Source organism: Gorilla gorilla, chromosome 16, assembly GCF_029281585.2.
Source record: "Gorilla gorilla gorilla isolate KB3781 chromosome 16, NHGRI_mGorGor1-v2.1_pri, whole genome shotgun sequence".
NCBI lineage: Eukaryota > Metazoa > Chordata > Mammalia > Primates > Hominidae > Gorilla > Gorilla gorilla.
The window spans coordinates 102,271,883-102,295,668 of record NC_073240.2 but is presented as its reverse complement, the minus strand read 5'-3'; the positions used below and the strand labels follow the sequence as shown (position 1 = coordinate 102,295,668).

General features: G+C 45.1%; 1 protein-coding gene across 2 annotated transcripts in view; it reads right to left on the bottom strand.

Moving 5' to 3' along the window:
* Positions 1-23,786, bottom strand: part of LRRK1 (leucine rich repeat kinase 1) — a 151,884-nt gene that overhangs the window by 27,827 nt on the left and 100,271 nt on the right. For both annotated transcript variants that reach the window (XM_019011009.4, XM_055364234.2), the window contains 8 exons: positions 20,665-20,794; positions 19,892-20,004; positions 19,252-19,466; positions 16,890-17,054; positions 15,717-15,889; positions 14,473-14,593; positions 14,057-14,216; positions 12,623-12,899 (listed from right to left, as the gene is read on the bottom strand). In XM_019011009.4, coding sequence (XP_018866554.2) covers positions 12,623-12,899; positions 14,057-14,216; positions 14,473-14,593; positions 15,717-15,889; positions 16,890-17,054; positions 19,252-19,466; positions 19,892-20,004; positions 20,665-20,794 — 1,354 coding nt within the window. The remainder of the gene's footprint in view (positions 1-12,622; positions 12,900-14,056; positions 14,217-14,472; positions 14,594-15,716; positions 15,890-16,889; positions 17,055-19,251; positions 19,467-19,891; positions 20,005-20,664; positions 20,795-23,786) is intronic.

Here is a 23,786-nt window from a genome sequence, read left to right as displayed (position 1 = left end):
ATTAAACTTTATCATAGGTATGTAGATAAAGGAAAAGGCATAGTATATGTAGGGCTCAATACTATCACAGTTTTGGGCATCCACTGGGGTCTGGAAATCCACCAGCTGTGGATAAGGGGGACTACTGTATAGAAGAAACGTGGATGACAGCAAGAGTACAGAGGGTGCTGGGAGGGGGTAATGTCCCGGTATCATGCTAAGGTTTTTGCACTTAATTCAAGGTGGTATAATATTAATTACAAGTAGATTGTGATAAGGTAAGGATGCATATTCTAATCCCAAGAGTAACCACTAAAACACAGTACCAGGAAGAATGGCCAAAAACCCAACAGAGAGCATGAAAATACTAAAATAAAATTTAACTCAAAAGAAGGCAGGAAAGAATGAACAAAATAACAAAAACAGATGGTATAAATACAAAATAAATAGAGAAATAGTAGGCTTAAACCCAACCATATAATTAATTATGATAAATGTAAATGAATCAAATATTCCTATTAAAAGGCAGAGATTATCGGATTGGATAATGTGCTGTCAGCAAGAGATTCATTTTTAACAGAGACCATAACCTGCTACTAGAAGAATAGGGAAAAAACCCAGGTAGAACTAAAAGAGCTGGTGTGGCTATTTTAACATCAGACAAAATAGACTTCAAGAAAAGGAGTATTACCAGTGATAAAGAGAAACACTGTATAATGAAAAAAGGGTCACTTCATTACACAGGCATGACACCAATGTGTGTATGTAACCAATAATGGCTTCAAAATATATAAAACAAAGCCTGTCAGAACTGGAGAGAGAGGTAGACTTATCATTAGATATTTTACCATCTCTCTCTTAGTAATTGATAGAATGAGTAGGAAAAAAATCAGTGAGAATACGGAAGATTTGAACACGTTGTTTACCACTCTGAGCTAATTAAGGTTTATAAGATACTACAGCCACAACACAGAAAACTCGTTTCTTGTGTGCACTCCAGACTTTCACTGGGAAAGATCACACATTGGCCCATAAAATAAGTCTCAATGAATTTCAAAATACAGAAATCTTAGAATATATTCTCTGACCAAAATAATATAAGATATATTAGAAAATCTTTCGAACTAAATGATAAAAACACAACATAGCAAAATTAGTTGTATTTGTCATATAAAGCAGTGCTTAGAAAGTTATGGCTTTAAATGCTTACATAGAAAATAGGAAAGGCTTAAAATAAATGACCTAAGCTTCTACCTTAAGAAGGAAGAACAAGAAGCACAAATTAAACCCAAAGTTAGCTGAAGGAAGACAATAATAAAGAGCAGTAATAGATGAAATAAAAGAGAAAAATAATAGAAGAAATCAGCAATGGCAACGGTTCGTTCTTTAAAACTATTCCAAAAATTTGATAAACACTTAGCATGACTGATCAAGAAAGAATGAGAGAAAAGACATATTATTAATATCAGGAGAGAGAGGATATCACTACACATTCCAGAGATATTTTAAATATCTTTATGTTAATACGTTCTGCACCACAGATGAAATGAAAAAATTTATTGAAAAAAAGTAACTTACCAAAACTGACACAAGAATAGAAAATTTTAATAACCCTATAGCTAATAAATAGATTGAATTTGTAATTAAAAACCCTCTTGTGAAGTAAACTCCAGGCTATAAATTCTATCAAACTGTTAAGGAAGGTCTAACACCAACCTTATACAAAATCTTGGAGAAAATAGAGAAGGAAAAAAATCTTTTCAATTCATTTTATGAAGACGGCCTATGTCCGATAACCCATAAAGACTTTTCATCAAAGTACCAACCAATATCCCTCATGAACATAGATTAAAAAATTCTTATGCAAAACAGGAGCCACTGAAATCTGGCATTAGATAAAAAAGATAATAAATCATGAACACTTGGTATGAATCTTGGGAATACAAGGTTGGTTTAACATTTGAAAATCAATCAACATATTTAACAGAAAAATAACTGAAGAAAAAATTAACGGAGGCAGAACAAGCATTTTCGGGGGACAAAATTCAGTACCCATTTATGATAAAAGCTTTTAGCAAACTGGGAATAAAAGGGAACTTCCTCAATCTAATAAAGTTTCCATGGATAACAAAGCTCTGCAGAAAACATCACACTTGATGGTGAAAGACTGAATGCTTCCCCCCTGAGATCACACAGAATGACGCCTTCTCTCATCCCTTCTATTTAAACCTTTGCTAGAGATCTGAGCCAATGCAATCAGGCAAACAGAGCAAAAAAACATGTGAAGATTAGAATGAAAAAAGTAAAACTGTCTTTTTTTCCAAAAAGAAGCATACTTAGAAAATCCTGAAAAATCTACTGGAGCTAATAGGTGAATTTAGCAAGGTTTTTGGATATAAGGTAAATATTTAAAAATAAATTATATTTCTGTATACCAGCAACAAGAAATGGAAATCAAATTAGAAGATATGTCATTTACCCATATCGGAGAACATAAATTGTGTAGACACAAATTTAACAAAAGATGCAGAAAATCTGAATACTGAAAACAAACCACTGTGGAGAGAAACTTTTTAAAAACCAAAATAAATGAAGAGATATACCATGTTCATATTGGAAGATTCAATATTTCTAAGATGTCAGCTCTCTTTGATCTGTAGATTCAATGTAATCTCCATAAAAATCACAACGGTTTTTTAAGAATCAGACAAGCTGATTCTAAAATTTAGATGAAAATGCAAAGGATCTAGAATAATCCAAAATAATCTTGAAACAGAAGAACAAAATTGGAGGGTGTCATATGCTGAATAATGAGCCCCAAAATATCCAGGTCCTAAACCCTAGAACTGTGATTGTTACCTTACATGGAAATAGAGACTTTGTAGATGTGATTAAGTTATGGACTTTGAAATGGGGGAAAGATCCCACATTATCTGGGTGGACCTTAAGTGCAGCCACAAGTGTCCTTAAAAGATAGGGGGAAGAGAGAGATTTGCACAGAAGAAGGCAAGATGGCCACTGGCACAGGGTGCCATGCTGCTGGGAGGGACGGCTTCAAGATGGCTGACTAGAGGCATTTCAGACTTGCCTCTGACACTGAGAAGAGGCAAAACAGTGAGTAGATAATCACATGTTGAATAGATCATCCAAGAGGGAACACTGGAATTCAACAGAAAAGTGACAGGAAATACCTAAGGCAAGGAAGGAGAAGGAAGCAAGGCAGCCTGCTAGGCTGAGAGCTGAGAGAGACTCCCCAGTGTGGGGAAAGGTAAGTGAGAGATCCCCAGTGGTCGACATTCCCACTCTGGACTCCTGAAATCCAAGGCACAGGAGAGCCCCTCACCCTTTGTGGGCCCTGAAACTAACTGATGGGAGATTGTGCAATGGCACTGCTCGGAGGGTGCTCACTCTAGGTCTCACACTCTCTGAGACCTGAGCAGCCACACTAAGGAGGCAATTTATTTATATTTTAATTTTTAATTTCAATAGGGCTTTGGGGAGCAGGTGGTGTTTGGTTACATGATAAAGTTCTTCAGTGGTGATTTCTGAGATTTTGGTGCTCCCATCACCTGAGCAGTGTGCACAGTACCTGATGTGTAGTTTTTTATCTCTCATCCCCTCCCACCCTTTCCCCTGAGTCCCCAAAATTCATTGTATTATTCTTATGCCTTTGCATTCTCATAGCTTAACTCCCAATTATAATTTGGAACATATGATGTTTAGTTTTCCATTCCTGAGTTACTTCACTTAGAATAATGGTCTCCAATTCATCCAGGTTGCTGCAGATGCCATTATTTTATTCCTTTATATGGCTGAGTAGTATTCTATGGTGTATATATACCACAATTTTTTTAATCCAATTATTGATTGATGCACATTTGGGATGGTTCCATATTTTTGCAATTAGGAATTGTGCTGTTATAAACATGTGTGTGCAAGTATCTTTTTTGTATAATGACTTCTTTTCCTCTGGGTAGATAGCCAGTAGTGAGATTGCTGGATCAAATGGTAACCTACTTTTAGTTCTTTAAGAAATCTGCAAGGAGCCATTTTACAGCCCTGTCCCCAACAGACTGTGTACTGTCCCGGAGCCCAGTGGTGCTGGGGCTGAGGTGCAAGAGAAATGTGGGCTGCTACCCCTGGGGCTGAGGTGTGAGTGAGGCATAGGCTACCACCTTAAAGGCTAAGGTGTGAGTGGCACGTGTTCCCCACCCAACAGCCTAATCTGTTGCCACTGGAGGTGGCCCACCCTCCCCAGTGGCAGGGCAGCAGTGTGGCCACTGATGTCCCCAGCCTGAGCATTCCATTGCTGGCCTGGGGATCACTCCACTCCTGCCTACCATGGCTGGTACCTGTACACACCGTTGAGGGGCCTGAATACAAGCCCACCTGGCCTGGCTTCATGTCCCCTGGCCCCTGTGCCAGAGCACGTGGACTAGGGCTGAGGGACTGCCCAGCTCAGTCCACCATCAGTGGTACCTGAACACTTCTCCTGAGGGCCTAAGGTTGGGCCTACCGACTCTGCTGTTACCACTACAGCTGGTACCTACTTGCACATGTCACCCATGGCCCTGTGCACAAGCCCAACCAGCCCATTGCAGCCACTGCCAATACCAGCATGCACTGCTCAGGACCTACAGGGTTTTCCTGCCACTTCCACTGCCATTACCCACACCATGCCAGCTGCCTAGGGACCCGAGAACCCACCCACCTACCTGGCCCACTGATGCCACTACCAACATCCAAGTAAGCCTCCTGGAAGCCCAAGAATAGGCCTGTCTGGACCCTCTAACACTGGTGCCAGTATATACCACCCTGGGGTCCAAGGACAGGCATGCCTGCTGCCACCACTAGGGCCCAAAGACTGGCCCACCTGGCATCCCTGTTCCCAGCAAAACTTCCCCACAAGTTCCACTAACAACTGTACCCTAAATTACTGAGGAAATCACAGATGCCACTGACATTGTTTATAGCCAAAGAAATCATACAGATTACACTACTGCATCTATGTAGAATGAAAGCCAAAGTGCCCTACTGAACCAACACCACAGATGCATCTTCAGGAGAAAGTTCTCCCCTGTGAAGGCAAATTCAAATACTGGAAGAAGTGACTGTTACACCAGATGCACAGATATCAATGTAAGGACACAGGAAACATGAAAAAGCAAGGACACATGATACTTCTAAAGGAAAACAATAATTCTCCAGCCATACAGCCTAATCAAGAACAAATTTATAAAATCCTGGAAAAATAATAAAAAATTCTGATACTAAAGGAACTCAGTGAGATAGAAGAAAATTCTGAAAAACAATACGAAGAAATCAGAAAAACAATTCAGGATACAAATGATAAATTTACCAAAGAGATAGATATTAATATCACTAAAAAAAACCAAATGGAAATTCTGGGACTGAAGAATTCATTGAGTGAAATATAAAATACATTCAAAAGCTTCAATAACAGGCTAGATCAAGCAGAATCATAATCTCAGAACTTGAAGACAAGTCTTATAAAAAAACAGTTAGACAAAAATAAAGAAAAATGAAGAAAATAATGAGTAAATATTTTCTCAATGAGTGATATATGGGATACCATAAAGCAACCAAGTATTTAAATTACTGGAGTCCCAGAAGGTGAAGAGAGAATGAAAGGGTTAGGAAAACCTATTTAACACAATAAGAGATGAAAACTTCCTACGTCTAGCAGGTATTTAGACATCCAGATACAGGAGGCTCTGAGATCCCCAAACAGAGATAATGCAAAAAGGTCTTCTCCATGGCACATTATAGTCAAGCTGTCTAAAGTCAAAGAGAGAATTCTAAATACAGCAATAGAAAAGAATCTAGTCACCTAAGAGACCCCATTAGACTAACAGCAGATTCCTCAGCAGAAACCTTATGTCACTAATAGACTGGCCCTATAAGAACTGCTCAAGGGATCCTTAACCTGGAAGCAAAAAGAAAAGTGACATTTAACATCATGAAAACACACAAAAGTATAAAAATCACTGGTAAAGCAAACACTCAAATGAGGAAGAGAAAGGACTCAAATGGTACCACCACAGAAAACCACCAAACCACAATGATAAGCACTAAGAGAGAAATAAAGGAACAAAGAATATATAAAAACAACCAGAAAATAATTAACAATAGGACAGGAACAAAACCTCGCATATTAATAATTGCCTTGAATGTAAGTGTATTAAATTCTCCACTTAAAAGGTGTACACTGGCTGAATGGATTAAAAAAACACGATTCAATTATATGCTACCAATAAGAAACTCACTTTATCTGTAAAGACACACATAGACTGAAAGTAAAGCATTGCAAAAAGATATTCCATGCAAATAGTAGCCAAAAGCAAGCAGACATCGCTATACTTGTATCAGACAAAACAGACTTTAAGTCAAAAACAGTAAAAAGACAAAGAAGGTCATTATATAATGATAAAGGGATCAATCCAACAAGAGAATATAACAATATCAATATATATGCACCCAACATTGGAGCACCCAGATTCATAAAGCAAATATTACTAGATCTAAAGAGAGAGATATATTCTAATACTATAATAGTATGGCACTTAAACATACCACTCTCAGCATTAGACAGATCATCTAGACAGAAACTCATCAAAAAAACATTCGATTTAAATGACTTGAGACCAAAAGGACCTTACAGACATTTACAAACCAAACCCAAAATCAGCACAAGGAAAGAAACCACATAATAAATAAGGGTCAGAGCAGAAATAAAATGGAATACAGACTTAAAAAACAATACAAAGGATCAATGAAATGAAAAGTTGATTCTTCAAAAACATAAACAAAATTGATAAATCACTAGCTAGAGTAACCAACAAGAGAAAAGACCCAAATAACCAAAATTGGTAATGAAAAAGGAGACATTACAACTGACACCACCAAAATACAAAAGATCATCAGAGACTATTATGAAGAACTATATGTTAACAAACTGCAAAGCCTAGGAAAAAAAAACAGACAAATTCCCAGAAATATAAAACCTTACCCAAAGTTAATCAGGAATAAAAAGTAAACCTGAACAGATCAATAATGGATTCTAAAATTCATGTGGAACCAAACAAGAGATTGAATAGCTAAAGCAATCCTGAGCAAAAAGAACAAAGCTGGAGGAATCACACTATCTGACTTCAAAATATACTACAAAGCTATAGTAACCAAAACAGCATGATATCAGTATAAAAATAGACACCTAGACTAATGGAACAAAATAGAGAACCCAGAAATAAATCCACATATTTACAGTCAACTGATTCTCAAGAAAGGTGCTAAGAACATACAGTGGAGAAAATATACCCTCTTCAATAAATGGTGCCGGGAAAATTGGATATCCATATGGAGAAGAACGGAACTAGACCCCCTATCTCTTACCACATACAAAAACCAACTCAAAATGGATTAAAGCCTTAAATTTAAGACCCCAAACTATAAACTACTAGAAGAAAACAGGGAAAGCACTTCAGGACATTGGTCTAGGCAAAGGTTTTATGGCTAAGACCTTGAAAACACAAACAACTAAAACAAAAATAGACAAATAGTACTATATTAAACTAAATGGCTTCTTCACTGCATAGGAAACAATTAGCAGAGTGAAGAGACCTGTTGAATGAGAGAAAATATTTGCAAAGTATTCATCCAACAAGGAACTAATATCCACAATTTACAAGAAATTCAAACAACTCAATAAAACTCAAATAATTTCAAAAGAAGGCAAACGACATGAATAGACATTTTTCAAAAGAAGACATATGAATGGCCAACAGGTATATGAAAAATGCTCAACACCATGAATCATCAGGGAAATGCAAATCAAAACCACAATGAGATATCATATAACCCCAGTTGAACAGCTACTATCAGAAAACCAAAAAATAACAGATGCTGGTGAGGACGCAGAGAAAAGAAAAACTCTTATACGCTGTTGGCTGTAATGTAAATTAGTACAGCCTCTGTGGAAAATAGTATGGCGATTTCTCAAAAAACTAAAAATAGAACTACCATACAATCCAGCAATCCCACTAGTGGGTATTTATACAAAGGAAAAGAAACCAGGTATTAAAGGGATACCTGGATTCCCTTATCTATTGCAGCACTATTCAAAATAGCAAAGATAAGGAACCAACCTAAGTGTCCATCAATGGACAAATGGATAAAGAAAGGTCCATATACACAACGGAATACTACTTGGCCGTAAAAGAGAATGAAATCATGTCATTTGCAGCAACATGGATGAAACTGTAAGTCATTACGTTAAATGAAATAAACCAGGCAAAGAGAAACAAATACTGCATGCTCCCACTCATAGGTGGGAGCTAAAAAACTTGATCTTATGAAGATAGAAAATAGCATGACAGATACTAGAAGCTAGGAAGGGTATAAGAGTGGGAGGAAGAGATGAAGAGAGGTTGGTGAATGGGTACAGACATACAGTTAGAAGAAATAAGTTCTAATGGTCAATAGCAGACTAGGGTGACTATAGTTAGCAAGAATATATTGTACATTTCAAAGTGGTTAGAAGCCAGGACTTGAAATGATACCAACACATAGAAAGGATAAATACTCAAGGTGATGGATACCCCAAATACCCTGACTTAATCATTCCACATTCTACGCATGTAAAAACTACTCACATGTACCCCATAAATACGTAAAATATTACGTATTGATAAAAGAAATGTGAGCTAAGAAATGCAGCTCTAGAGACTGGAAAAGATAAGAAAATGGATTTTCTTCTAGAGCCTCCAGAGGGAGCATGATCCTGCTGACCCCTTGACTTCGGACCAGGGAAGCTTATTTTGGACTTCTGACCTCCAGAAGAATGTGTGTTGTTTTAAGATGCCACATTCATGGTATCTTACAGCAATCACAGGAAACTAATACAAAAGGCTCACGCAACCTGATTTCAAGTCTCACTCTGAAGCTACAATAATCAGTGGAGTTTGGCACTGGCATAAGGATAGGCATATATATTAGTGGAACAAAATAGAGTCCTGAAATAAACCCACACAACTGATTTTTGATAAAGAAACCAAGATAATTCAATGGGGAAAGGAAAGTCTTTTCAACAAATGGTTCTGGAACAATGGGATAATATACACGAAAAAAATGGACCTCGACCCCTACTTCACCCCATATACAAAAATTAATTTGACATAGATTATAGACCTGGAAGTAAAAGCTAAACTACAAACCTTCTAGAAGAAAAATAAAGAAAGATTGTCAAGATCGTGGTATAAGCAAATGTTTCTTAAAGATGACACAAAAAGCAATAATCACACAATTTAAAAGTTAGACTTCATTAACATAAAAAAAGGAAGTCACAGACTGGGAGAAAATATTTGCAAATCATATATCTGAGAAAGAACTTGTATCGGGTGGGGGGAGGGGGGAGGGATAGCATTAGGAGATACACCTAATGTTAAATGACGAGTTAATGGGTGCAGCACAATATGGCACATGTGTACATATGTAACCAACCTGCACGTTGTGCACATGTACCCTAGAACTTAAAGTATAATAAAAAAAGAACTTGTATCCAGTAGATATAAAGAAGTACATATCAGTACCAAAAAGGAAAACATTCTAATCATAAAATAGGCATAAAACTTGAATAGACACTTCACAGCAGAAGATATACCAACGGCCAATAAGCTCACGAAAGGTGCTTGACCTCATTAGTCATGAAGAAAATGTAAAGTAAAGCCACAGTCAAGTACAAGCTCACATCCACTGGTACAGCTAAAATCAGAAAGACCTACAGACAACAAATATTGGGGAGGAGGCCGGCGCGGTGGCTCACCCCTGTAATCCCAGCACGTTGGGAGGCCAAGGCAGGCGGATCACGAGGTCAGGAGATTGAGACCATCCTGGATAACATGGTGAAACCCTGTCTCTACTAAAAATACAAAAAATTAGCCAGGCGCGGTGGTGGGCGCCTGTAGTCCCAGCTACTTTGGAGGCTGAGGCAGGAGAATGGCGAGAACCTGGGAGGCAGAGCTTGCAATGAGCCGAGATCATGCCACTGCACTCCAGTCTGGGCGACAGAGCGAGACTCCATCTCAAAAAAAAAAAAAAAAAAAAATAGTGGGGAGGAAATGGAGTGTACAGTCTCTTGGAGGAGCATACAGTCTCTTGGGGGACAGCCTGGTGATTTCTTATGAAATTAAACTTACACTCTATTACCCAGCAATTCCACTCCTGGTTTTGATCCAAGAGAAATGAAAACATGTGTCTCCAAAAAGACTTAAGACTGTTTACAGCAGTGTTATTCATAATAGCCCAAAGCTGGAAACCATCCAAATGCCTATCAACAGCTGAGTGGATAAACAAATTGCGGTAAAGCCATACAGTGGAATACTATTCAGCAACAGAAAGAACAAACTCCTGATACACACAACCGCATGGATGGATCTCAAAGGCATGATGTTTAGTGTGAGAAGCCAATTAGAGACCATATCGCGTGACTCTGTGTGGTTGAGAAGTTCAAGAACAGGAAACAGTAGGCTCTGGTGCTGGAAGTCAGAGTGCTGGTGCTGACATGGATGGGAAGCGACTGGAAGGGTGTCTGGCAGAACTTCCAGTATGACAGGAACATTCTGTATCTTGAGGCAGGTGCTGCTTGCACAGTTGTATGCATTTGTCAAAAGTCATTGTTTTGAACACTAGCGATCCGGGCATTTCACTGTAAGTAAACTTTACCTATGATGGAACACTACTCAGCCATAAAAAGGAATGAATTAACAGCATTTGCAGTGACCTGGATGAGACTGGAGACTATTATTCTAAGTGAAGTAACTCAAGAATGGGAAACCAAACATCGTATGTTCTCACTGATATGTGGGAGCTAAGCTGTGAGGATGCAAAGGCGTAAGAATGATACAATGGACTTTGGGGACTTGGGGGAGAGTGGGAGGTAGGCAAGGGATACAAGACACAAACAGGGTGCAGTGTATACTGCTCGGGTGATGGTGCACCAAAAATCTCATAAATCACCACTAAAGAACTTACGTAACCAAATACCAACTGTACCCCGATAACTTATGGAAAAATTCTTTGTAAATAAACAAACAAAAACAGAAGCAGGTATGGGTGTCACAAGGAGGAAAGGGGCTGTCAACAGAATTGTTTCACTGGGAGATGGCAGGGCCATGTCATTCCAGGTGGGGTGAGGAGTGGGTGTCAGGGGTACAGGGAGGAATTTGGAGCCTAGAGTGCCACTCCCTGAGCACAGTTCTCTGGGTGGGGGGTGGGGGAAGGTGATCGGTGGGACCACACAGCAGAGGAGAGAAGGCAGGTGTCTCAGACATGCTGTGTCAGTCACCATGCCAGACTTCCAGGTGGGAGCAATTTGGAAGCCCAGGCCTGAGCCTCTGGAGGCTGGGCCCTGCTGAAAATCTGAGGATTCTTCCTTTGGCGGACCAAGGAGGACCCCAAAGCTGCATGGAGGACCAAGGCAGCTGAATTGATGGCTTGGGCAAAGTGCAGGGGAGGGGCCTGCTGAGGACACTGGGGGCTGGAAGGGAGGGTGGCAAGGTCCTCTCATGGAGAAGGCCCTCCAGAGGGGAGGGTCAGTACTTGGGGCAGGGTCAGCAGAGGACAGGAGAGGTACCTGGGGGCACCTAGAGGGCTACCTGGCGACCAGTACAAAGTCATGAGGAGCGGCAGGTGCTGGGGAACAAGGAAAGGAGGAAAAGGAGGAGAGGCTCATTTGTTTTGTTTGCAGTTTAGGACTGGGGAGACCTGGGTATGTTACAGATCCAGGAGAAGTCCACAGAAAGAGGCAATGATTAGCTACTATATGGAATGCCTCTATTTGACCCTCGGACCATCCACCCTGGAGTAGCTGATGATGTTGCTCTCATGATTTAATCATGTTGGACTGCATTTTGAACTGGGCTGTGTAATTAGTATGCATATCCTAGTCACTCACTCTTTTTTTTTTTTTTTTTTTTTTTTTTTTTTTTTTTTGAGAAGGAGTCTCGCTCTGTTGCCAAGGCTGGAGTGCAGAGCTGTGATCTCTGTTCACTGCAACCTCTGCCTCCTGGGTTCAAGCAATTCTCCTGCTTCAGTCTCCCAAGTAGCTGGGATTACAGGCATGCACCACCATGCCCGGCTAATTTTTGTATTTTTAGTAGAAACAGGGTTTCACCATGTTGGTCAGGCTGGACTTGAACTCCTGACCTCAATTGATCTGGCCACCTCGGCCTCCCAAAGAGTTGGGATTAAAGGTGTGAGCCACCTCACCTGGCCACTCACTCTCATTTACCAAATAAGCAAGCAATCAAGCCCCTGTAAAGTGAATTTCCCACAAATTATTTTTAATGACATCCTTTCAAGTTTTCCTACATTTTTTCAATAAGTGGATTTCTTTTAACTCCCTGAACAGAGAAGCCCGTGGCACAGGAGGGAGCGGCCAGCCGTGCTCACTGTCCTGCTGACCCAGGCCCGGCAGGCAGGTCATCAGGTGCTGGCCTGTCCCTAGGGGGCAGCAGTGGCAGCACTGATCCCTGGAAATCTTGTTCAGGCCACCAGTGGCTCCAGACCCCAACTCCCTCTTTGGGGAGCAACCTGCACAGCCTGGCGTGTTAAGTTGTGTCCTCACCTGTCATTGGCGACGGGCAGGGCGATCTCAAACTTGGCCAGGAACTGGAAGTACTGCTCTTCCGTCTGCTGTGTGAAGCCAGTCCCCATCAGCAGCATCCTGAGGTCTTCTGCTCTGATCACCCCATTCTTGGCCACTGACCGAGAGCCCTTAATATTAAAGATCCTCTGCAGACATTCGGAGAGCCAAATAGGGTCGAGGAAGTAGAGGTTCCTCAGGCCGTGGCTGGTGTCCGGGAAATGGAGCAGGGTGCCGGTTTCTATGAGGAAGCTGATGGCTGCCCCAGGCAAGGAGAGGAGGAAGCAGCAGTTAGACAAAGGAGCGAAAGGGACTCTGGGGTGGCCCTCTTTCCAAGAGGACCCAGGTCACAAATTATTCCTGAGAAGAAACCAACATGTCCCACATGCTGGACCCTTCAGGTGGGCTGGCAGCCTGATCACAGGTGCCCTGGTGGCCCCTGGTAACTCTTGCCAAAGTCCTAGGCTGATGGCCGCCTGGGTAACTACACTTGATCCTCATTATTTGTGGATTTTGCCTTTGCAAATTCACCTTCTTGCTAAAATTGATCTGTAACCCCCAAATCAACACTCCTGCGGTTATTTGCAGACATGTGCTGAGCGGTGAAAAATTTGCATTGACCAATGTGCACGTTGCCAGCGGAGGCTGAACAGGGCAACACTCTCAGCTCTCATGCTGAAAACAGCTGCCTGCTTAGTGGTCTATGTCAGTGCCACGTTTTTTGAATTTTTGTGCTTTTTGTTGATGCTTTCACTGTTCAAAATGGTCCCTAGTGAAGTGCTGAAATGCTGTGTAGTTCCCTAAGCGTGAGAAGGCTGCGATGTGCCTTATGGAGGAAACCTGTGTGTTAGATAAGCTTTGTTCACGAATGAGCAATAGTGCTGTCAGCCGTGAGTTCAATGCCAACAAATCAACAACATATATTAAGTATGGCATCTTTACGCAGCAACACACATAAAACAAGGTTCTGTACTGACGGGCTGGTGAGTATGTGGTGACCAGAGGCTCGCAGGAGCCGAACGCTGCGTCTCTCCTAGGAGCACTGGTTCAGTATTCGCTATTTCAGTGATCACGGTGACTTTACAGAATGTAAGTCCTGTGGCTAGTCAGAATCGATTGTAACTGTTTGACCTCTGTCTCCCTGACTGAACATCAGCCCCGGAGGGCAGGGGCCAGTCCATCAGCTTGTATGTCTGTCCTCGTGGCAAACACAATGCTGGTGTAGAGTAGCTGTTTGTGTTCTCTCGCTCCAAGGAAAGAAGGGTGAGAGGGAAGAAGGAAGGGGAGGGGGATGGAAGGCAGAAACGCAGGCTGGGTGTCGGTCTCTCATTCATTGCTGAGGCCAAGCTGAAGTTAGCAAGTACAGACAGTTCCATTTCTCACGGGCACCCTGCCGCCCACCCCAGCCCCACCCACCTGACTGCAGGTCCTCGTAGTCCTTGATGTCGTTGTCGGGCGTCTGCTCCACCAGCTGCTCCAGCTGCCTGTCCGTCAGGTACTGCACGTCATCGTCCCGGCTGCGGCGCTGCTGCTCTGCCAGCACGGCCTCCTGCAGGCTCAGGTAGCTCCTGGGGATCTGGGGGACAGTTGGGCGAGGCAGGGTCTCTCAGGTCCCAAGGCACACCTGCCAGCTTGGGCAGATCCTGCCCGGCCCCTGTGGCCTGAGGGGGTGGGACGTTTCCACCCACTATCTTCCATCCTGACCCTCCCTCATCAGGAACCACCAAGCCTTGCCACACAGACATGGGCTTCACAGAAGGGAGGGGGAAGTGAGGACCCCCAACAATGGGAAGCAGGCGCACTGGTTTAAACTGGACCAGCAAGGTACCCACCAGCCGCCCTGCCAGTCGCTGGCAGCCGATGGTGCTGCCCACGTCCTTCATGCTGCACGTGACGTGGAAGATCAGCTGCCGCAGCCCTTCCTGACCTTCCAGGCTCTTGCAGGAAATCTCACTGTGTGCAAAAAGACCCGTCTTTACTCATCATGCCCCACCCCGAGGAAGCACTGCTGCTTCTCTGTTTCCCCGAGAGGTTTGTCCTGAACGCTGGCAAGTCTGGAGAACTCATGAAAGACAACACAAGAAGTTTATTGAGGCCTTGCTTTCTGCAAATCACCGTGCTGGGTGCCCCACACTGTGTCGCTTTAGTCTGTCTTCCCAGACTAAACATGGCACTTCACGGAGGAGGAAAGTGAGGTGCAGAGGTACATCGAGACCCCCAAGGGTACAGGCTGGGCAGGCACAGGCTCACACAGGCTGGACTCGGGTTCTGACCCAGAGCCAGGGCTCCTCTTATCACAGACCCCATGGGACTTTCTCAAGGGCAAAGCAGGAATTCCTGACAGCCTCATCCTGTATTCCGAGCCAGGCCAATGTGTCCCAGGCTGACCCATGCACCAATACCCGTGGCTCTCCGCCCCGGGCGAGGGAATCCGAGAGCCATCAGTGCAGCTAATGCAATGTGCAGTGTATTTTACTCCCATTAGGGCACACTTAACTTGCTGAACCTCACCTCCTTCACCTACAAAGTGGCAAACAATCCCCACAACCTGCAGGGCTGTTGTGAAAGTCCAGTGACAGGCGGTCAGCCCAGGGCAATTGGACTTATCTGTATGGACACGTCGTGATGCCTAACTGAAAGCCCCTCCCAACTCTTGGCCCTCTGTGACTCAAAGGCTGCTATCAGGACCACTCAGACCCAATGCAAGGGCTGGCCCTCCCTCCCCAGGGTCTGTCCTTGATCAGTGATCAACAAATGAGATGGGCAGCAATTGGTTGGGTGGTGCCCACGTTCAGTCTCCTGGTTCAATAGGCACCATGCATTTTCAGCACTGGCCCTTGGGGCGGGGATGGGGCAGAAAGGAAGCAAAGAGGGGCACCTCCAGGCCTCAACCAGCCAGCCATCTGGTAGGTCTTCACCCTCCCCAAGGCTGGGTCAGCTCTGTGGATGGCCACCCTTGGCCAGGGAAGGGGCCTAGCCCCACCCAGACTCAGGAGCTCTCTGCAAGCTGATCCCAGGAAAGATCAGCAACTGGCACCCACAAGAAGGCAGGAGCTGCCTGACGCTGGGCACTCACTGTAAGTGTTTGAAGGTAATGTCTGGGAAGCCTGTGGCCCTGGAGCCGGAGGGGGAGCGGCAGAGTGCCAGCACATAGGCACGCAGCGTTGCAATCCTTTCCACGCGGAACTTGGCTTCAATTAAATCCAGGTGCGTCCCGACCACCAGCACCACGGCGTTTGGGGCCTTGGCCTGCAACAGAGAACCCCACGGCTGAGTATTGTCTCTGTTCACTGAACAAGGGACAGGACAGAGCTCCCAGCTGTGCAGGTATGCTGACCCTGGATGCCACGGCCCTTGCTTAGCCACCAATCTGCACCCTTGAGACGGTTTGGATGTTTGTCTCCTCCAAATCTTATGTTGAAATGTGATCCCCAGTGTTGGAGGTGAGGCCCGATGGGAGGTTGGGTCATGGGGCCAGATCCCTCATGAATGGCTTGGCGCCTTCCTGCAGTAATGGGTGCGTTCACCCTATGTCAGTTCACAGAGGAGCTGATTGTGGAAAGGAGCCTGGCTCCTCTTCCTGTCTCTCCTGCTCCCTCTCTCACTATGTGACATGCTGGCTCTCCTTCCCTTCTGCCATGACTAAAAGCTTCCTGAGGCCTAACCAAAAGCCAACAGATGCTGAAGCCATGCTTGTATAGTCTGCGGAACTGTGAGCCAAATGAACCTCTTTTCTTCATAAATTACCCAGTCTCAGTCATTCCTTTATAGTAATGCAAAACAGACTGCGCTGCAGGGTGTCAGCCCAGGCAGCACCTGTGCTACTCATTCTCCGTGAACTGAGGGACTGCTGCATTGAGGGGTGTCTATGGTGTTCTGTGATCTCCTCCATGGAGGGTGCTGAGTTGGACTTGTGGGGAGGGATTTCTGACCCTTCAGACATGACAGCAGCCATCAGAGGCAGGGAGACAAGGACATCTTTATAACAGGAAGGGAACCCTGCTCTGCTTTTGGATCCAAGGGTGGGGGTTCCTAAATTTAAGGGAAGCGGGGAAATTACATCACCAGCCCTCAGCAGAGGAAGGTTTCAAGTGCCTCACTGTGAAAAGCAAGCAGCACCACGGTTCTGGGGCCCTCCATGGAACATAACCCCCTTTTTTTTCTCAGTACAGGGGATGCTTGAGGGAAGCGGTGGGACCTGCGAAGCTCTGGGCACTGAAATGGCAGAGCTGGCATCTGGTGTCCTCACCTCGATGTTGAGCAGCCAGAACTGGAGGTTGGCCACGGCCTCCTCCCCCAGCGCCAGGTTCCAGACCACCACGTACAGGGCCTTGTCCGTGAAGAAGCACTGGTTGACAGTGGCCATGCTGGCCGGTCCCCCGATGTCCCAGACGTTGAACTCCACGGACTCAACCTACTTGAGCAATAAGGCAGTGACAGGGAGGCATTTTAGAGACAAAGGCTTCCGTCAGTCAAACGGAGACAACGGGTAACTCTGGAGGCTGGACTCGGGGGTCTGAAAAAACAACCGTGGAAAAGTTCTGGACACTCTATTGTTTCTTAGGAAACAGTTATCCGGGCAAGGGACAGGGGCCCGATGGCATGGGGGGTGGGCTTCTGGGACTTCTGTCCACTCCTAGCAGAGCAGAGGCCAGGCCCTGGACAGACTTCAGAGGGCCTGGCTCTGTCTGGGCTGCAGATGGGTAGGGGATGCCCTGTGGGAGGAAGCTGTGCTCTGATGTCACGCCTTGCACTGCGGTTCAGCCTCCTTGTGTGCCAGGGCAAGAGGAGGAGATGGGCCTCTGAACTTGTGGGGCTCAGAGGGTGGCGCCCACCAAGGATGCTGGGAAACTCCCTCCCACCCTGTGGGAATCAAACAAAAGATGAGCTGTTGGGCTGCCGGGAACGGCTGTGTAAACGGTGGTTTCTCTATCATTGCATGAGGTAAGAGTCTGGCCCTGGATGCTAAGGCTGCAGTTTTCTACAGAAAGGAGTCATCTCTGTGAGGCAGCATCAGCCTCCAAGACACAGTGTGCTGACCTGGTTTTGTATAAAGATGAAAACAGCTGTTCTCAACTGGCTGAGGCCGGCCACAGAGAGAGCGGCGGGCTCAGCCTTCACAGGATCGTCCTTCTACTAACGGGTAGGGGGTTTTAATCATCGCAGAAAGGAAGTGGGGGTGAAGGTCAGGAAAAATAGAAGCACGAATTCACCCCTCAGGCCTCAGCTAGAGGAAGCTAAGAGAAGAAATGAGATTGCATAACTGTTAAGAAAAAGGCAAAGCAGGAGAGAATGCAGAGGATTCTGGTTTCTGGAGAGAACCTGCAGACTCGAGTCAGCTAGATTTGCTCCTGGAATGTTCTAGGACTGGCCTGGCGTTGACTGTCGTGTTTGATTGTTCTGGCCCCAACAGGCAGCGCTTCATCCCTTAGAGAACCAGCTTCCAAATCCGTGTTAGAACACGTGCACAGCTTCAATGCCTATTTTTCAAAGCAGGTTTGGAAAGTGGTTGTGTGTGGAAGAAGCTGCAGTGTTTGGTTGGCACTGTGCGTGGGAGCTTTGGGGGAAAATCATGGACCATCTGGATCTCAAGCCTCCTCAGCTTTCCACAGTGAAGCAGCCTCCTTGCCCCTTGGATCCCGAGGAATCACAGGGTGGCAGAAATCCAAATACAGTTGATGAGGATGGCCTTATCTATGTGTGTTCATTCCCCGAGCTCGGAGAAAGGGCTAACTGCCCCTGCTCTATTCCAGGGATGGAGTTCCCACCAACAGTCCATGGCTCTTTTCTCTGTTACATGAACAGGAAAATGTTCATTTCCATTTGCCTGGCACTGAATGGAAAGCAAGATGATTAAGTTTATGGATGGACTCAATTTTTTTTTTTTTTTTTGAACGGAGTCTTGCTCTGTCACCAGGCTGGAGTGCAGTGGCATGATCTCGGCTCACTGCAACCTCCACCTCCCGGGTTCAAGCAGTGATGGATTCATTTTAAGTAGGGCTTAGAAACAGGACTTTTCAGAACCCGGGGTGAAAGCAGGTGTCAGGGAGGGCAGGGCATTAAGTCCTGGAGTGCTTTTAGCCTCCTCATCAGGGGAAGATGTTGGTGTGTTTCACTGCCTGCAACAGTGGTTAGCTCTCACCCCTGGGTGTGCCTTATCCCAGACCACTTGAACTTGAATCCTTAGGGTCAGAGAGAGTGAGGTGAGGCCTGGGAATTGCTACCTTTAAAAGCCCCTCAAGGGAATCTAACAGACAGCCAGGATTAAGAACCACTGTCCCAGAGCCTCAAGTAACTATAACAGAAACATACAGGGCAGGAGGATCATTTAAGCTGGGGAGGTTGAGGATGCATCCAGCCTGAGTGACACAGTGAAACCCTGTCTCAAGAAAAAAAAAAAAAGAAAAAGAAAACATCACAAAGTCACATTAAGAAATGATTCGCTGCTCTTGGCAGAAGCTGGTATGGAACGGTACACAGTGGCTCCTGCAAAGGGCCTGAGCTTTGGACACCAGGCTGAGAAAATCCTGGGCTCTCTGGGGAGAAGGGAGAAAGAGTCCAAGGGATGTCCCTCCCACCCACAGGGACTCTGCACGCTGACCATCCTTGACCTTGGCTCTCGAGCCAGCCGGCCTCTGGAGCTCCCACTTGGTGGTCCTGATGGTGGCCTCTCCGTGCACCACCTGGGGGGCCCTCCCCGTCTGTAAGATCTCCAGGAGGGTGGACTTGCCCTGGCGCGGGGGACCCACGATGATCATCTTCATCAGCTTGCACTTCTCCGCTTTCCGCAGCTGAGCACGCAGGTAAGACAGCATTGCTTTGGGGCCTGTGCAAAATCATTAAGGGGAAGGGTAGCCGCGTGGGAACATGCTCACATCTCTTAGGACACAAAATCCTGTTGTGAAGGAACTCCTTCTTTGTGTTTTAGTGGGGACAGTTAAGGAAGACTACTGGATCAGGTGGAGGGAAGGCATGACACTAACCACCCCAAAAGCGAACTCTAAGAGGCAAGAACCTACGGACAAAATCCTCGCTGCCCAGGAGGTCACAGTTGTATCACCTGGTCCTTCTCAGTATAGTGACCCACAGTAACGATTGCTTTAGGGACAATTTTATAGCATCTTGCCAAATCTGGAACCTGGAGCTGGGCTCCATGGGTCACCAACTGTCTCCACCCCCAGAACTTAACAAGTGGACTGGAGTTGTCTTTCCAAGAGGTGACGGCAGGGGACAGGGCTGCAGAAGCCCTACCTTCTTTTCGGATTTCTGCAGGCACATTGCTGATGGTCAGGTCTTCAGTGTCCAGCTGCCAGAGGTTGCCCAGCTGCCCCAGCTCAGAAGGGAGCTCCCGGAGGCCAGGGTTGCTGAAGACAGATGTGTCCACCACGAGAGAATACACACACACACACACACACACACACACACGCACACACACACACGTGGCTCCTGTCAGCCTCTGCAGCCTGCACCCCAGACCCCACACTTTGAGCCCTGATTTCAACACTAATTCCAAACCCTTTCTCCTGGAGGATCAGTGATAGAAACGGCAGCTCTGTCTTCTGCAAATCCCCACGGCTTAGAATTGAGTCCCCTCCCCCAACTTTCCTGTCTCTGCTACTAATTACATCCCCATAAAGATGATCACTACCTCTTCCCAAGAAGGCGATGTCCCTTTAATATTAATATAACATTTTACACTCTCATCAAGCTTTGCACACTGCCTAGAACCCCTGGCAGTAGCTGGCATGCAATGGGAGCTCAGTAATGAAAGGATGAATGATTGACTGGTTCTCCTCATCACAGCCCGAGTGATGTAGCGAAAGTGTGTATCATTGCATTGCTACTCCGTCTTCCTCTCTCCCCACCTCCTTGATCAAGCCCTGTTCCAAAAATCCCACTACTGCTTCTTGGAAAGTAGATGGCTTCTTTCTGCCTGGCTTTCTGTGTCCCAGTTGGTTTAGGGATGGGCATTCTGCCTCTCTGGGCCAGCAGAGCCAGCACGGCCCCTCCAGATGTGTACTTACTTTCCCAAGTAGAGCTCTGATAAGCTCTTCAGTAGGCAAACCGAGGGAGGGACTGTGTCGAGGTGGTTGTCGTTCAGGCAAAGGACTTCCAAAGACTCACTTAGGAAGGCCGGAAATTCCAGCACACATGCTGCAAAGACATGGCGAAGCAGACTGCATTTAAAAATAATTCTGGACCGTCACAGCGTGGTGACCAGGTGGGCATATAAACTGATGCAACCTCCAGAGGGCATTTTGGCAAGCCTATCAGAACAAAATGCTCACCTCATCGACCTAGCAATTCTCATTCTACAGACAGCTTTGCATGCATGTGTGGCAAAGATGTGAGAATGAGGACACTCAGTGGCAGAGATAGAGGACAATCTACAACAAACTATGTGTCCAACCACAGGGGGTTGGTTCAATGAGTAATAGAATAATTGCAGCTATTACAAAGTATGGGGCAGGTCTACATATATGGGGGTATGAAGTGATACTCAGGAGCTACCCATCAATTGAAAAGGCAAGGTGCGCCAGGCTGGTGGCTCACGCCTGTAATCCCAGCACTTTGGGAGGGCGAGGCAGGGGGATCACGAGGTCAGGAGTTCAAGACCAGGCTGGCCAAGATGGTAAAACCCTGTCTCTACTAAAGATACAAAAATTAGCCAGGTGTGATGGTGGGCACCTGTAATCCCAGCTACTCGGGGGGCTGAGGCAGGAGAATTGCTTGAACCTGGGAGGTGGAGGTTGCAGTGAGTTGAGATTGCGCCACAGCACTCCAGCCTGGGAGACAGAGCAAGACTCCATCTCAAAAAAAAAAAAAAAAAAAAATAGTTCAGAACCAGATATCTAGAAGGCTTATTAGTGTAGCAGAAAATGTGTGCACACATGCATGCACACACACGCACACCGTGTATATGTTATATGCACACACACCACACCTGCACATGTGTATGCACAGAGGTTACAGTTGTTAGACAGGAACACAATGGTTACCAGAGATGCACTGAACTCCATAGTTGTCTCTGGGGAAAGGAATTACTAGAGGACTGAATATTTATCCCATGCCCTTTGCTACTGTTCAAAAACGGTGTTTTAAAATATACATGCATTGCTTTTTCCATGAAAAAAAGCTAGTTAATGAAACTATACCACAGTTGGCTGTTTTTATGCTTCTTACGATGCCATTCTTTGAAAAACCAGCCAACTGTTTAGTATTTGAATGACTTTATTAATTAGGCTCACTATGAGATTACCATGAAAATCATGTCAAATTTGCTGTTTCCACGGGCACCAGAGCATTTGAGTTGAGAAAGAGCTTGGAAACACACACTGATGGGAATCAGAGGTTTGGATTTCAGCAGAATCTCTGAAGTGCCTTTATCCTCCATACTAAGGCCTGGAGAGGGGGCAGGACAGCATGCCTGGGAGCTTGGAGAATTCAAGATTAAACAACTGCCTCAAAGCCCTCTCATAGGGTTCCCTGCCAGACATGGAAAATAGAGAAGCTGGAGTTCTTTTGTTGGGCTGAAACCAGGCTCGGTTGCCCTTGATCATAGCTACCCCGCCTCGGCTCTGGCTTTCCTCCACACATGTAGCTGCAATAACAATGGTAATGGGTAACCTGGCCTCTGAGAACATTCAGGGAGAGCCGATAATGGAATACCAAAACCAATGCCTGGAAAATCTGCCCAGCTAGCTGCACTGTGAATGGGACTCACTGCAGGGGCTCCTGCGGAAATAAAGGTGCACCGGCCTTCTAAAGATGGCTTTGTATGAGTCCTTGCTAGGTAAGGAAATGTTCAAAAAGCTTCTTTTTCCTTCAATGAAAAAAGATGATCAATATTAGCCTGCCCTAATTCACATTTTCATGAAAGAACGTCATAATGAGAAAGGCTTACTTTCTCCCCAGAGAACACATTCTAAATACCTGGCCTCTGTGCTTTTCCAAACCTTTAAAGTTTTGCTACGGTGTTTATGAAGCCTCTTTAAGTAAGAGATGGCTGGAATAATGAGCTATGATTGCAAACAGAGGCAACACCTGTAACAGACCTCCTGGCCCAGTGTTGAAAGCGATGGGCACTGAGCTGGGGAGAACACAGTTCAAGGTATTTAAGAACTGTAATTATTTGTTCATAAGTTATTTATGACTCTGCTGGTCTGATTTTTACTGTAAAAACGGCCATCCAAATTATTTTTGGATGAGGCCCCTGCACAAATATGACTATTTGAATGTACATAAATCTACTTGGAATTTTACTATCCTACTGCAAACAAGCTGTCTTTTGTAGATAATTCCTTACCCAAGGGTCCATGGCCCTGGGAGAATAACCCTACTGAGGAAAAGGGTTTGCAAAGAGCCTCCTTCTTTTCACTCAGGTGTGGGCCTCAACTTTCTAGATGAAGTTTAAAGAATCAAGAGGCCTTTGTCATTTGCCAAGGCCAAGATTCACCTCTGCCAGAGAACCTCCCAGGGGCGCGGCCCCCTCACATGGCTCCCCAGACATACTTCTGTGGGCTGCCAGCTGTCACTTTCTAGAGCACTGGTACTGCGCATAGTCCCATGGTGCTTTTCCATGCATGCCTGTGACTTTCCCCACCGGCGTCTCATTGAGTGCTGAGCCCACTTCCTTGCACACTCCTCCGTGGTCCCAGGAAGGATTCGGCATTTCTAAATTGGAGACACGTTTCTAATCCACACAGCAAGTGGCTTGCGTGACCGAGGTCTACACTAGCTCCTGTTCTCATACCCATCATCCCGTCTGGCATGAAGGAGAAGATGGTGTTTGTTTCCCCTTCCTTCCAAGTGAAATCCCTACGTCTGGACTCAATTTCTAAAGTCCTAAGGCCCTTCATTTATAAAAGGATCAGTTATGAAATTCATAATTGCATTTCCCTATTCGTGTGGTTAAGGACCTTTTCATTTGTTTCCTGGCCCTCTGGACTTCCTTTTCTGCAAATTGTTTATATCCCTTGCCCATTTTTTTTGCCTATTGTGTTGTCTTTTTTTTTTTTTTAATCAATTTGTAAGCATTCTTTGTATATCAGGGACTTAAGCCAATTTGTGTTGCAACAATTTGTGTTGCAAATATTTCTTCTTAGTCTGTTTGCATTATGACTTGGTTTATGATGCTTCCCACTGA